At 39.2% G+C, this 15,476-nt stretch overlaps 3 protein-coding genes across 6 annotated transcripts in view; 2 read left to right on the top strand and 1 right to left on the bottom strand.

The window, feature by feature from the left end:
• LOC132906895 (slit homolog 3 protein) overlaps positions 1-4,691 on the top strand; it is a 34,856-nt gene extending 30,165 nt beyond the window's left edge. For both annotated transcript variants that reach the window (XM_060959503.1, XM_060959504.1), the window contains exon 3: positions 279-4,691. In XM_060959503.1, the coding sequence (XP_060815486.1) occupies positions 279-1,115 (837 nt within the window). In that variant the 3' untranslated portion in view covers positions 1,116-4,691. The remainder of the gene's footprint in view (positions 1-278) is intronic.
• Positions 3,677-11,535, top strand: LOC132906888 (probable multidrug resistance-associated protein lethal(2)03659). Of its 3 annotated transcripts, XM_060959483.1 has the most exons (16): positions 3,677-3,816; positions 4,765-4,867; positions 5,324-5,626; positions 5,725-5,868; positions 6,135-6,556; positions 6,645-6,801; positions 6,877-7,079; positions 7,146-7,519; positions 7,596-7,810; positions 7,896-8,114; positions 8,202-8,376; positions 8,451-8,627; positions 8,712-9,168; positions 9,304-9,670; positions 9,749-10,445; positions 10,536-11,535. In XM_060959483.1, the coding sequence occupies exons 2-16, from the start codon at positions 4,791-4,793 to the stop codon at positions 10,674-10,676; spliced, it is 4,128 nt and encodes a 1,375-aa protein (XP_060815466.1). In that variant the 5' UTR covers positions 3,677-3,816; positions 4,765-4,790; the 3' UTR covers positions 10,677-11,535. The 3 variants fall into 3 exon arrangements, with proteins under 3 accessions (XP_060815466.1, XP_060815467.1, XP_060815468.1); XM_060959484.1 differs by lacking the exon at positions 5,725-5,868; XM_060959485.1 differs by lacking the exons at positions 3,677-3,816; positions 4,765-4,867; positions 5,324-5,626 and having other exon boundaries at positions 5,773-5,839.
• Positions 11,536-11,684: 149 nt separating this feature from the next.
• The window catches only part of LOC132906893 (single Ig IL-1-related receptor-like), a 124,749-nt gene continuing 120,957 nt past the window's right edge, over positions 11,685-15,476 (bottom strand). The window contains exon 7 of the mRNA XM_060959501.1: positions 11,685-14,135. Coding sequence (XP_060815484.1) covers positions 13,696-14,135 — 440 coding nt within the window. The 3' untranslated portion in view covers positions 11,685-13,695. The remainder of the gene's footprint in view (positions 14,136-15,476) is intronic.

The raw sequence follows: 15,476 nt of genomic DNA, 5'->3' as shown, positions 1-15,476 counted from the left end.
CCGTGTGTGATAAGCTAACTTGATCAAAGTTGATGGTAAAAGTGGAGAAAACGAAAGTACCGGCGTTTCTTCTGCGATCAAGTCCAATCGATCACGCTCGATAGAAATTGTGAAAAAGCCGCGAGAAACGATGCCGTATTTGCGTTTCCTTCGTCTTGACCATCAACGTGACAAAACTAGATGGCTAATGGCAAAGTAAGTTATCATAGACGGAAAAACTGTTATGTTCTTCCGCATTACGTTCTTGCGGCATTAAACGAATCGAATTCTTGCTATAGGTGCTGGACGCGTCGGTGAACAGAGTGCGAGTGTTGACGAACGACAGTCTGGCGGCGTACACGAATCTCGCCTACGTTTATCTGAGCGACAATTTCATCCAGGAGATCCAGGAGGGAGCATTCGATAATCTGCGATACCTGAGGGTGATCGATCTGTCGACAAACGGTTGCGATACCCTTCCCAAGAGTCTCTTCCAGTTACCGTATCTCCAAAAGATTTATCTAGCCAAAAATAGACTGAGCGACGACCTATTCAAAAACACGCAAGTGAAGTCTCCGTTGATCTTCTTGCAGCTAGCGAAGAACAGGCTTAACAAGATACCACAGCTGGGTCCGCTCCCCACGCTGTTGCACCTGAACGTCTCGGGCAACAGCATCGCCTCTGTTTCTCCGGAGGATCTGGCTTCCTTCTGCTCTTTACAGATCCTTGACTTATCTAAAAATCCGATCAAATTCGACGCGAATAGCTGCGAGTGCCAGACGTTGAACGCGTGGCTGCGCATCCGCGGAATTCATTCGCGACCGGTCTACAATTGCAGCGAAGAGCACGAAAGGGGATGCACGAAACCGGAGTTCAGCAATAGAACCACGGAACTGTACGAGCAGTGCTCGGAAATACAGCGGTTGAAAGCGGAGACGGAAAAGGCCAGGAACACGTGGATATTGATCGCCTGTTGCATCTCTGGCTTCCTCTTCTGTCTGTTCATTAGCTTGTTTTGGGTGCACAAGAGAAACAAGCGGAAGAAGAAGAAGCTGAAGGAAGAGCAGAGGCTAAACGCAAACAACGCAAATACCGAGTTACTCAACAGTAATTTAAACCAACCGGAAAACACTTGAAACCTGGCCCCATAGCGTCCAGCAGTTGTCAAGCAGAGGTACCTACGATCGATTCGATTCTATGTTCGATCGACGAAAAACGAACAAAGTGAGAAACAGGAAGACGAGAAGCAGATGTCAGTTCGTCTGACCCTTGAAACAAAGAAAAAGACATATGTCGAAACCATTTTTTTTTTTCTTTTTTTTATCTTTTTAGATGTACGCTGATATGTATAAGGTGTTACGTGAGACCTTGATCTTTCATGAATATGAGAGTATCCCGTAACAAGTGTGATCTAATAAAAAACGAAAGCGATGGCGAAAAATGTAGTAGATAGAAAATGCGGAAGATATCACTTTTGCGAGGCTTCGCGTTCAAGGAAACCGATACGAAAACTTGCTTGCAAACGTATGTCGATTCGCGAACCTGCAGAAGGATTAAAACGGATGTTGCCCCTGCTCGTATTCGCACAGGATAACCTTGCGATAAGTTATACTATGGGAATATTAGGTTGCAGAAATTCGATCGAACGCATCGTGTATTCGCCTGCGAATTTCTAGTATCGAGTTTCCTGAAATCCGAAGGCCTCGTTTCTATGAGTTTCATTCGGAATTTGCGAGATCGATTTGCGATCGGTTCGAAACACCGAAGACGCCCCCATCGAAAGATTTCGAATATCGGACGGAGCAAGGGTAGAATTATTCAGTGGCACCCAAGTACTTACCAATGTTCTTGCGATCATAGAAATGCGTTAAGTCGTGAAATTAAAGCGTAACAAGTTTACAAGGACAAGGAATTCGGGTGAAAGAGCAAAATACAATCGCGATTACGCACGCAAATATTCCTACGCAAAATAAATAACCGTGCGATTTTGGATTATGATTCTAGTTTATGATTATAATTATCGTTAATCTATGAATTTAATCGAAAACCGATATCACGAATTTCCGTCGTTTGTCCTGCTTCTACTACCTAACGCTAAACAACGACTCTGATCGTCGTACGCGATATCAAAATTTCGATATACATACATACGTGTTATTATTATCACCTAGTTGAAGCTAATGAATGTTATACAATCATAAATCTGATACGTAAGTTTTTGGAAATGAGATTCGTAAAGTTCGATAGAAGATGTGTTTTCAATTCAGACGCTTAATTGACGCCTTGATGATATATATACTATGTATACGATGTAATTCTCATCACACGCGTCTTTTAAACGGACTTCGTTTCGTCGCTTGAGAACGTAATGTCGCTGTGAACACACAGACACACGATATATACTTGTATACAATCTTATATACATACTTATATTGTATGCACGAGCAAATACATACATACATATGTATGTATGTATGTATAGTCATGTTAAATACTGCGTTTATTGATATTTAACGAAAAAAATATTTTCTATTATTTTTACGTTCGAGTTTTCAAAAGTATTTATACCTTTTTTAACCTCAAATATATTCGCTATAGTCGAAAATTTAAATTTAATATAATTTTATGCTTTTTACAAAAAGTGCCAAATGTCGTCAATGCATTGTGTATAAATTTCCTAGTTTCAAGTACGGCCTACAAAGGAAAAAAGTAAATGATAAAAATGCTATGTTACGTCCAGCTCTCTGATACTAACTCTTCGTATTTGTACAATTTCCTTAGTTATTCTTTTTAACCGCATAAAATAGACCTGAACAATTACCTGAACAAAGTTGTTGAACGTTTCGAGGATTAGTAACAACGACGAAGAGACGAAGAGACGAAGAACTGTGAATTGCGAAAAATCCGAGTTGATAGTATAAGATCAAATTTTGAACTAACAATAAGCAAGACACGAAGCTACAAGCTGCCAATCGATAAATATCCTTTCTATATGTATGCGTTAAGTATTTAAACTTAAACTATACTTGTAATACATTTCTATTGAATTTTCTTTTACTTTCAATACGTACGATGATATATTGTACAAAAGTGTTACCGACAGTTCGATAAATTACATGAAATAAAACTTAACTCCAGTCGACCATTGTTTTACCAGAAAACCTGAAATTATTTCATTGAGAAATTTTAGTTTTGCCTTTTGTTCGCGTCAATGAACATTTTAAAAGATAATGTATCGACGAAATCTCTTTCTTGTCATTTAATTTATCGATAACAAGAACGTTGGGTAATTAAATAGTCATTTAATTATATAAAGTTTGTAAGTTAATTCTTAAATTAGAATCCTTCTGTTAGATGACTGCGGGTTTCATTCGGTGCAATGAAAATTTTGAATAGGAGTTGAAACTAACTTCTTTTATTATCGTTCGTTTAATGTTATTTAGTTAATTTGATATAGTTATCGACCTGCTGCTTGATTATCTTGATGAAAATGTTTTTATTCATTTCTTACATCAAAGATGTGCTGCGTTGATAAGCAGATCCCTCTTTTCATTAGTCTGTCAAGAGATGCCGTCCTGATCGTCATTGCGAAGTAATACGGATATAAAAAAAGAAAGATAGAAATGTGTAGATATACGCAAAGATAACTACGGGGCGATATCACGTATTAGTTTAAGGTTAACCAATAACTCATGCGAGCGCAGGCGAGTAAAGCACAGTCAAGTAACGGCCTTCTACATAAGTGGATGTTGCTAGTCATCCAACGAATTGTTGTGCAAGTGAAAAGTAATGGGACATTCGCATGCTGCAAAATAGATACGTCTATCTTCTTTGATCGTAAGTCGCGCGAAACACTGACTAAACATTTGTTTGTGTTTTCCATCATTTACATTTTATAATATTTCTCGCTTCTATCTGCCAGCAACATGCATCAAACCTATCGTTTTGGGTTATCTTGAAAAAGCGTGATGATGATATGACAGTTCATTTATCAGACGTGATTCTAACAATCGATGAATCATGTAATGTTATTAAAGATGTTAATCAAACTGTAGCGCACACTGCCGAAAATTTGTAAATTCTAGTTTCTATTACATATGTTAAACTCGATTTGTCAACGCCTCGCCAATCAGATTTCTTCGAATAGTTTTACAAGATGTAACCGCGTGTAGATTAAATCGGACGAGTAAAGTCCAATTTGATATATAACCAGTAATTTAATCAATGTTCTTTGAAGCATTATTTTAAGAAAGCAATCCCATATTATATAAGGAGATTAAACCAAAGCATTCTGTAAAAGTATTAAGAACATTTAAGCGTACAATTATTAAATGTTCTGCTTTAACATTTCGTATTTAGTTAGTACAATCGTTTTGTATAGTTGCTATTAAATAGAACTGTTAAAAGTTTTTACATATAAGAGAAGATATCAATTTCCTATTAAAACCTATGTTAAAAATAGAACATGTGTCGAATCGGGAGCAATAATATCTATTAATATGTACTAACGCCAATTAGAAATCTGATAAAACCCTACCGATACTTAAAGATATATTTTATATTGTTAGATTTAGTTTGTTAACTTATCATTTTGTATATCACTTATCAGAACAAGTACTTACATAGTATATGTCTACTCTACTTATTTATTTATCTTTCATTTGTATATATTTGTAGTGAAATAATAAAGTTATAATAGCGTAGTACATTAATTTTATTGTTTGTAAATATACATTAATTTAACAAAAAATTGTAATCTTTCCTGTCCATACCAAAATTTTGCAGGAAAAGCTAATTAATCAAAAGCCATCATGGATGGAAAAGTAAAAGCAGAAAGAAGAAAGAATCCTAGAGAAGGAGCAAATCCTCTTAGTAATATAACATTTGCGTAAGTTTGAAGAATACAATGATTCGTTCATTTCTTTCATGTTATTGGCTACTAATAAAAGCACAAGTTCACGGTGATAAGTAAGCAATGCTTCGCTAAAGATACCTCTGAATCAGATATAAGGAAGTCTTGCAAAAGATGGCAATAAGAATTATCTTGAATTCTATTGTTAAGTCAATAAATGAGGGAGAAAAAAGATGTCAATGTTTGCCATTATCTACCAGTATTCTTAGACAGAAATTTTTGAAAGAACTTTACCTATTATCTTTAATCAGGTACTATTGACATTAGTCGTTTGAAAACAGATAATTCTATTGCCTTGTAACATTTGGTTCAGTCATTGATTTAAAGATAATGCGATGTAAAAATGCTGATGCATTGCTTACTCTTTATCATTGAAATTATGTCAAATTAGAACATTATTTGCCATAATAAAAACTTTATCTTTGTTGGTAGATTTACATTACCTACTTTTTGGGCTGGTTATCGTAAAGAATTGGAAGTAACCGACTTATATAAAACTCTCAAAGAACATAATAGCAATTATTTAGGTACAAGGATATCAAAAATATGGCAAAAGGATTACGAAGCATATAGAAAACAGAAATTACTGAACAAGGAAAAAGAAAGTAGCGATGAAAGTTATACTGGAAGAAAGAAATTGAAGGAGCCTAGTTTACTAAAGGTCCTTATGAAATGTTTTGGATTGCAATTAATATTCTATGGGATAATTTATGCGATTTCGGACATAGTGTTTAGGTACATTGTCTAATTTTATTCATATTTATTATCTATTATAATTATAGAAAATCCGCTAATCAAACGCATTGAATTTTTAAATCTGATTACCTGTTCAGATTATCACAACCCTTGTTTCTCGGTCTTTTGATTCGTTACTACAATCAGACGAAAGTCGAATCTATGCCACTGCATATTATAACGACCAGATTATACAGTTCTTCCAATTCGCAAGTTCATGAAATTGACGAAGCGATGAAACCGTTAAGTCCCTAAGCCCGTTGTATCTTGCACCTACCTTTTCTCATATCTGGTATTAGATAGCTTAATATTTTTCTTTTTCTTTTTTTTTTTTTTTTTCTTTTTTGCTTAGGAAGTAAAACAAGATTAGTTGCTAGTTGGTTAACTACATAGATTAATATTTAATAATATCGATATAGAGATGTCGTTTATGTAGTTTGGAATTTAGTTGATTAATCAGTTACTTGATATTTCATGAATAGTAACTTCTTATGTTTTATGTATACAGAGTAATGCAGCCAATATTCCTCGGAAAACTTTTAAAATATTACACTGATACAATGACAAAAGAAGATGCCTATCTATATGCAGGTGGTGTGGTATTATGTTCAGGAGTGTTGATATTTATTACTCATCCGTACATGTTAGGGATACTTCATATGGGAATGAAATTCCGTATAGCTTGTTGTACATTGATCTATAGGAAAGCACTGAAGCTTTCGAAAACTGCTTTGGGTGAAACGACAATAGGACAAGCGGTGAATCTCCTATCTAACGATGTTAATAGATTTGACGTAGCACTTATATATTTACATTACTTATGGCTTGGACCACTAGAAACCATAATCATAACATATTTTATGTACAAGGAAGTTGAATTATCCGCTATTTTCGGAGTTATAATACTTCTACTGTTTATTCCTTTACAAGGTAATGAAACTTAATAACTGTTGTGTATTAAATGTAGTACAAACGTTTCTTGTATCGTGTAGCTTCTGTTTTTCCTTTAAAAATATAGGATATTTGGGTAAAAAAACTTCGGTGTACAGGTTAAAAACTGCTCTTAGAACAGATGAAAGAGTCCGATTAACTAATGAAATTATTAGTGGTATTCAAGCAATCAAAATGTATGCCTGGGAGAAACCATTTAGTAATTTAATCGAAAGGGCAAGAAGGTATTTTTTTGTATAATAAGAATTTTCTTTTCCGTATATCTATTTGAAAACATGATATCATTGATATCGTTACAGGAGAGAGATTAGTGTTATACGAGGCATGTCTTTAGTTAGAGGTATTACCATGTCTTTCATTATGTTTACGACAAGGATGTCACTTTTCATTACAATAGTAACTTATATATTGTACGGTCACAAAATAACTGCCGAGAAAGTGTTCATGTTACAAGCGTATTATAATATTCTGCGGATAAATATGACTGTCTACTTTCCACAAGGCAAGTATATTCGAATAGACAACTATTAGCGATAGATTAAATCTAACAAAACAATCGATGTCGTAGGAATAACACAGATAGCTGAATTGTTGGTTTCTGTAAGACGTTTACAAAAGTTTATGTTGTACGAGGAAATTGACGAAAAGAGCGAAAAAATGGAATGCAAGCAGAAGGAATCGAAAAATGACGCAAATATCATAGAAGAGGATGCACGTGATGAAAAACATAAGACAACGAATTATCAAGGAGAATATATTATGTCGCTAAGGAATGCTAATGTCAAATGGTTTTCACACGATCACGATGATACGCTAAAGAATCTAAATATCAACGTGAAATCAGGCGAATTAATTGCCGTTGTTGGCCCAGTTGGGTCTGGTAAAAGTAGTTTACTTAATGTAATGTTAAGAGAATTACCATTAAGGTCGGGTACCATAGAGGTTCGTATTGCTCCTTGGATAATTATATCTTCCTCCTGTAATAAAATAATTGTAAACGTTCTATTTTGTTTTACAGGTAAATGGGAAAATCGCGTACGCTAGTCAAGAACCGTGGCTGTTTGCTGGTTCTGTTAGACAAAATATTTTGTTCGGTCGAAAAATGGATCAGTTTCGGTACGAACGTGTGATCAAGGTTTGTCAATTAAAAAGAGACTTCACTTTGTTGCCATACGGCGACAAAACGATCGTGGGCGAAAGAGGAATTAGTTTGTCGGGTGGGCAACGTGCTAGGTCAGTAATTATAATACTATTTATACAATAATTCTATTAAAGACGATATCGTGTTGCGATTAATCGATCACATTTTCATGTACAGGATCAATTTGGCCAGAGCGGTTTATGCAGAAAACGAGATCTACTTATTAGACGATCCGCTGAGCGCCGTAGATGCGCATGTAGGCAAACATATGTTTGAAGAATGTATCGTGAAATATTTAAGGGGAAAGACTAGAATTCTCGCTACGCATCAGTTACAGTTCTTACGAAATGTCGATAGAATAATCGTTTTGAAAGACGGAGAAATCGAGGCTGACGGGTACGGATATCCGTGGCATCTTAATTAAGTTTTGTCACATTTTTCTTCTTCAAATTATTTATTTAAGTCAAGTTTTACTCGTTTCAGTTCATACGATGAGCTTATCGCGATGGGAATGGACTTTGGAAGATTATTAGAAAATCCTACTGAAGAGGAACGATCAGGTTCTGTCCCTGCTAGCAGGTCTAATTCTCGGAACGCTAGTAGTACATCTTTGAGTTCGTTAAAGAGTAGCGCTACCGAGAAAGAGGATCCGACCGAGGTAAGTAAATATTATGTTCGTCAAAGTGAACGAAGGCCGAGCGAAAACTAGAAGCATTTGCGAATTATACGTAGGTAGCTGAAGCGCGTACAAAGGGCAAAGTTTCCGGTAAAGTGTATGCATCGTATTTTAAAGCTGGTGGAAATTGGTGCGTCGTAGCTACGATTGCTATGCTCTGCGTGCTCGCGCAGACGTTAGCCAGTGCTAGCGATTTCTTTATCTCTGAGTGGGTCAATATGGAAGAAAAATATGTAATTATCATTGGTGTCTTCTTTTTTTCTTTTTGTCTTTTATAATTTCGATGAATCGTCACGAATAAATATATCGATTTAAAGGTGAACGAGACAAAAGATGGCATTGAAATGGATTGGAAAGGACCGATAAGCCGCGATGTCTGCATGTACGTGTACACTGGCTTGATCGTTTCCACCGTTGTAATTACTATAATACGTTCGCTGACATTCTTTACGACATGTATGAGAGCCTCCATTAAATTACACGATCGTATGTTCCGATGCATAAGTCGAGCAACAATGAGATTCTTTAATACAAATCCATCGGGTCGAGTTCTTAATAGATTCTCGAAAGATATGGGAGCCATCGACGAAGTGTTACCAATAGCTCTAATTGATTCTTTACAAATTGGCCTGTCCCTTCTTGGTATTATAGTCGTCGTTGCTATAGCCAACTACTGGCTGTTAATACCCACCGTGATCATCGGAATCATCTTCTACTATATTCGTGTCTTTTATTTGGCAACTAGTCGCAGCGTCAAACGGCTCGAAGGAGTTAGTAAGTATTTGTTTCCAACACGATTATTTCCTTCGCGTTTTATTTCCAAAAGCGAAAAGTATCGTTTTTCATATTCACCTGGGAAACCTATCGACTAATTCTAACGATTGAATAATTTGTAATAAAAAACGCTAGCTCGATCACCGGTGTTTGGACATCTCAGTGCGACTCTGCAAGGGCTGTCAACTGTTCGAGCGTTCGGAGCCGAAGAGATTCTTACGAAGGAATTCGATCAACACCAAGACTTACACTCGTCAGCATGGTACATATTCATCTCTTCTTCAAGAGCATTTGGATTCTGGCTGGATTTCTTCTGCGTTATCTACATCATGCTGGTCACCTTGAGCTTTTTGGTGCAAGAGGATGGAACGAGGCAGGGTGGTAACATTGGTTTGGCCATAACGCAAAGTATTGGATTAACCGGAATGTTTCAATGGGGTATGCGGCAAAGTACCGAACTGGAAAATCAAATGACTTCGGTGGAACGTGTGGTGGAGTACAGGTGAGCGTCTCGATAGAGTATTATTAGCATGATCTTTAAGCAAGCAATATTGCTCACGTATACGAATCGTATTTTTAGCAACGTGGAAAGCGAACCACCGCTCGAGAGCACGCCGGATAAAAAACCTAAGAAAAGTTGGCCCGAAGAGGGTAAAATTGAGTTTAAGAACGTATATATGAAATACGACACGGCCGAGCCTCCGGTGCTGAAAAATCTCAACATTGTGATTTATCCGCAAGAAAAGATAGGGATTGTCGGACGTACAGGCGCGGGCAAGTCGTCCTTAATATCGACGCTGTTTCGTCTTGCGCATCTCGACGGTGTCATCGAGATCGATGGCGTGAAGATCAACGAGATCGGACTTCACGATTTGCGTTCGAAAATCAGTATAATTCCTCAAGAACCTTTCCTGTATTCGGGTTCGATGAGAAGCAATCTAGATCCTTTCGACAACTATACCGACGACGTGCTGTGGCAAGCGTTAGAGGAAGTCGAATTAAAGGAAATGGGACTGGATTCTCATATCAACGAGGGTGGTTCCAATCTGAGCGTCGGTCAGCGTCAATTGGTTTGTCTCGCCCGCGCGATCGTCAAAAATAATCCGATCCTGGTTCTCGACGAAGCTACCGCGAACGTTGATCTACGAACCGACGAACTCATTCAAAAAACCATTCGTTCCAAATTCTCCACTTGTACGGTGCTGACCATCGCGCATCGTCTCAATACCGTGATGGACAGTGATCGAATTTTGGTGATGGATGCTGGTAGAGCCGTGGTAAGTTGCTTATTATGCATCGAATTACAACTAGCAGAAGGTAAGTCGGAGATGAGAAGAGTGATTTAACGAATTTGTTTAACCTCGTAGGAGTTTGATGCTCCGTACGTGTTGATCGAAAGGAAAGGATATCTAAACAGTATGATAAACGAAACCGGGCCTGCAATGGCAGAAGCTTTAAAGGAAATCGCTCGCCAAACCTACGAGAACCGCACGTCCACCACACTCTGATAATTTCGTAACGCATTTGCCAATTTCGTAAACGAAACACGGAAATAAACGCCACTTTTTTAGATTTTACAAACTCCACGGGCTATATTTTATAAGTTTATATTCTCTTTATACGATTATCGATCGGTGGGGTTAGTTAACTCTATCGAAACATACGTCATTTGAACAAGTCATCTTTCACCGGATTTCGCGTTCATCGATACAGTATTATTACATAGATTTTTGTAAACGAACTTGACATTCTTTCATTCAGATAAACATTGCCTTGAACGACCGTGACGAGACTCGAACGTACTTAAATTTAAATACGTGATAGACGCTATTTTTGTACAAACGATACATATATACAGTTGCGGAATAAAGCTTTACCTCGCTGTTGCGATTCTTTTCTTGTCATCGCTGGTTGATGCTACGAGAATATATACAAAAAAAAAAAAAAAAAACATTCGTTAAAAGGGTAGATGTTCGCTCGACTTTTTGTAAATAGAATGTTTTGTCCGATCGGTGCTATATGAAATCGGTTTCATTAAAACGTTGAAAGAATATCTACGGATTTCTAATGTTTTCCGTCTGCATCGTAACGTCTTATATTATGTGATAAGGAAGAGAAGGATTTTTATCAGTTCGAACAAACGCTTTTCCAGTTTGTACTGCGTCAGTACTGTGTGAATGCAGTTCTTCCTATACAACGTTCTAAAAGATTCATGTTTTATATCTGATATTCTCCGTGATCATTTTGTTCGCTGTACAATTAAATATATTGTACTTTTAGGTGAAATCAATTGTTTTATGTACAAGTGCCTATGTAATTTAATTATAGATGAAAAATATAAATGCAGGGGATCATTTATCTTGATAATACATCTTGATCTTTTTCGTTTAACCCTTGAACGATTTTCCAACACTTGACGCGTTTCCTGTAGGAAAAGGTCGTCGTCGTTCAGCCGTTTAACGACGGCTGTGAGTAAGCTATGTGAGTAAGAGAAAGTGACGATCCGAGACACACGATTTCTGGAAATATAAATACTCTTTGTTTATTATCGAATTTTCGAACAACAATTTCCGTTTACTTCTTAATTACGTCAGCACGAAGAGAAACGGACGTCTGATATTTGGTACGTATAGAGCCTTGTATCGTCGATTCTGTTCGATATGTACGTCATCAAACGGAGACGAGAAGCAACAGTACACACACATTTTTCGCCGTTCTGTTTCATAGGTAATTGCAAGAACGGTCACGAGTTTGTTGCCATCATGCGACCACACACACACACACGCACACACACGCACGCACGCACGCATACATACACGAGCATATATATATATACATATGTATGCATGTATGTATATATACTAAAAAAAAAAAAAAAAAAAAGAAAAAGAAAGAAACGCGACGACGGACGATTAGAGGATAGTCGTCGTTTTGTTGTTCTCTATATCGCTAAATAAACAAGTATACCTCCTAATGTCTATACTCTGCTTATACTCGGCTCGCAACAATTGGCCGAGATGCGAGTCAATCGCCCAGGCACATTCTCGCGAGACAAGTACACTAGTGTATCGTAATACTGACAGTAAAGAGATTACTATGATATTAAAATTAAGCTCACGTTGCGGTTCTGCGCGTGTGCGTAACATTTAAAGTACAATTACGCGGGTATAACGGCTAGGCTATATGTATATCGTATAGTAGAGCGTGTATATTGTATAGTTGTGGATAATCGTTACTCTAGTACTAGAATTACAGGATTATCGTTTGACGTTACGTTCGCAGATACATCTTTCTAAGTGCCTTGTAGTCGTTCGACGTAACGAGTTAGTTTTGAAAAAACGGCGGAAAAAAAAAAGAATCTCACATATAATACACATGTACACACGCATACACGTGCACGCGCATGCATGCACCTATTACACACGCACTTATCTTTTTCCAACTTTTACATATATATGTATATATACAAACCAGTATAAAATATCTATGTTCATTATTAGTCTTATCGTGCGTAGATTTCTTGTTCGCTAAAAACCGCGCGTAAAATCCGCTTAGAAAAGTGTGCCCGAAAACGTAGACGCGAGTTTTACGTAATTCGTGATTTCGATACTGATAGATACAAGGGAGATCGCTAAAATCTAAACGTTGTATAAATAGTACGATGACTTAGCTAAATAATAAATAAGGACAATAGAGCGCCGATTTGTCCGATATATACAAACAGAGAAAACGAGAAGTGTACGCGATAAGCGATTACGTATATATACGCGAGTAGCAGGGCACTCGCTTTCTTTTTCCGCCCTGTTATTCCTTCTCCTAACTTCTCCTAACGCGTTTCATTCTTACTCTCCTTTCTTTCTCCTTTTTTTCTTTCTTCGACGCGTGCTCGCGCGAAAAGGAAGACTGCGCGCTTCGCCTGAATTCCTCTTTCCTCGAATTTCGCCGATCGCGATCAGTCGCCGCTGTCAACTGCTCCACGTGCACAAGATAAAACAGGATGCATCGTATATTTCGACACTCGCGTCCGACTTTCGCACGTTTAAGGAAATTTATGAATTTCGCTCGTCGTACACAGTACGGTCTGCAGCCAAAGTAAAATTAAAAGACACTCGGGTCGCGCTGTAGCTCTCGTAGACACACGTCGAGGAGCGTTAAATGTTACGTACGTCGCAACGTAAAAAAGCACAAGTCAGAAGGACAACGCACGGTCGTGAATCGGTTGCTCGAGCATCGAAACCGCTACATTTTTCATGCGGTTATTTGCGAGATTCGGCGAGGAAACGGCGTTAACGTTGATGCGCGTTTATCACGCTACGCGAACGAGCGTTTTCGAACGTCTGATTCTGCACGAAACGCATGGATACTCGGACAAGTGCGCGGAAACTTGGCCTTGTCATCGCTTTCGTACAAAAGCGAAAGGAAGAGAAACGCGGACGAAGAGACTACTACGTAGGTATATGTAAGTATATACTACGTAAGGATCCGTTACGTCGTTTCCTTCGTTCGATCGTTTCGCTTTCCTCCGTTTTAAACGAGAACTTCGAGACTTTCGCGCGATCGAGCCTTCTGCTGTCCGCATTTTCCGTTCGCCTGAACGATCATGGCGACCGATTGGCAGCCGCTCTCGGAGCTGATCGGTCGAATCGGTGGCATTGCGAGCCGCAACTTGTACCAAAATGTGTGGCTGCCGGAACCTAAGTTCCCGGTGTCGTTCCAATGCAAAATCTTCAAACGATCGATCGAGTATTCGCGCATGTTGTTGTAAGCTCGACTCGATCGTTTCGCGATCGCGGTCGTGTTCAATAGATTCTTGGTGATGATGACTATCGTTCGAGTGGCGAGCGATGACAGCTGATTCAGGACAACAGCCACGTTCGTTTCGTTCCAAGCGTTTCCCAGCGACTCTGGACTCAGCACCACGATGATTCTTCGACTGGAAACGGCGTGCGGCCCGATCTCCACACCCCCTGAAAGAAAAAATCGTTGTATTTCTTTGTCTTCCACTGTGGAAATAATTCGTGAGATTAGAGCGCCGACCATGTACGTACGTACGGACGAACGTTAACAACGACGAAACGTTAAATCGGCGTCATCGACTGGATCGCGATTGGAAAATTCCTCGGCATCGATAACCGTTGGTAGAGAGACGTTTGGGCGCGAGCACCGAGCTTTATCGGCATCCTGTCGTTTGTTCGCCGATGTTTGATGAATTACCAACAAAATGGACGATCAGTCAAAGGATGAACTGGATTCCGCCGAGTCGGCACGCGAGCCAACTATGCCACGACCATAGAAAGCTTTCACCGCGTTCTCGCTCTCTATCTCTTTTTCTCTCTTTTGCTTGACCAGTACTTTTGAATCGAAGCTACGCAACCGTCGATGCGGAAAATTCGAGTTTCATCCGAGCTCGTGCAACTTCGGCCAAAGCCTTCTTTCACTTTCGACCGTTCTTCCGTCTGCTTTCCAAAATTCCGAGGTTCGTTCGCTTTCAACGACGAATGGAGAGCGAGCAAAGAGAAGAATGCGCGAACGAAACGGTCTCTCGATTCAGGCACGCGTTATCGGAAGTTGGCGAAGCGCAAACGCGGAATCAGCGGAGCAAGCGGTACCGCGTACGCTTGATTCGAAACCGCGGCTGCTTGAATCACAGCGACAAACTAAACGCGCGACAACGTCGGACAAAGAAGCCGGCCCCAACTTCCTAATTCGATTCGCAAACTTCCATGCACCGGACGACGGTTTCGCGATCCCGATAGATCGCCCTTTCTCCGGCAGCTTCCGGTTCTACATTCGCCGAGCTTGCGTGCATCGTTCGCCACGAGGAACGAGATCTTGCGAACTGCGATACGAACGACTTTCAGTCTGAAAAACGCGCATATTGATTTCGTGACAGAGGCGAAAGACAGAAGGAGAAAGGGTAGCCGGCGACCACGGATGGCGAACAAAATTTATGTATAGGCTAGTTTGCATCGGTGGATCGGAGCCGGCAGCGCGGGGCAATTTGCATTAATAAAATTGGGCGGTCGACCGCTCGCTCACCTACACGGCCCAATTTCGTCCTGCCAATTAGAAGGAAATTAGCGTCTGAATATTTTTCACCGAGCACCCGTTATCAACGCTGAGCACCTAGCCGTTGATATTCATGAGATGCGGAACCAGGATGGACGACGTGGCTGCGAAACTAGATCGCGTTATACCCCGTAAACTTTTGTTCGCCTTTGTTCCCGCTAATCGTCCCCGTTTCGCCAGCTTTCCTTTCGCCTTTTCCCTTCTGCCTTCTTTCGCGAGATCCTATTCGTCGCTCGTTC

The sequence above is a fragment of the Bombus pascuorum genome, chromosome 5 (genome assembly GCF_905332965.1).
Source record: "Bombus pascuorum chromosome 5, iyBomPasc1.1, whole genome shotgun sequence".
NCBI classification, from domain to species: Eukaryota; Metazoa; Arthropoda; class Insecta; order Hymenoptera; family Apidae; genus Bombus; species Bombus pascuorum.
This window is presented reverse-complemented; position numbering and strand designations above follow the sequence as displayed.

Excerpts from the sequence above, each read along its gene's own strand:
- LOC132906888 (XM_060959483.1), top strand. The coding sequence starts at position 4,791 with ATGGATGGAAAAGTAAAAGCAGAAAGAAGAAAGAATCCTAGAGAAGGA. Across the intron at positions 4,868-5,323 it reads CTTAGTAATATAACATTTGC|ATTTACATTACCTACTTTTT; the intron begins GTAAGTTTGAAG and ends CTTTGTTGGTAG. Across the intron at positions 7,811-7,895 it reads TCGGGTGGGCAACGTGCTAG|GATCAATTTGGCCAGAGCGG; the intron begins GTCAGTAATTAT and ends TTTCATGTACAG.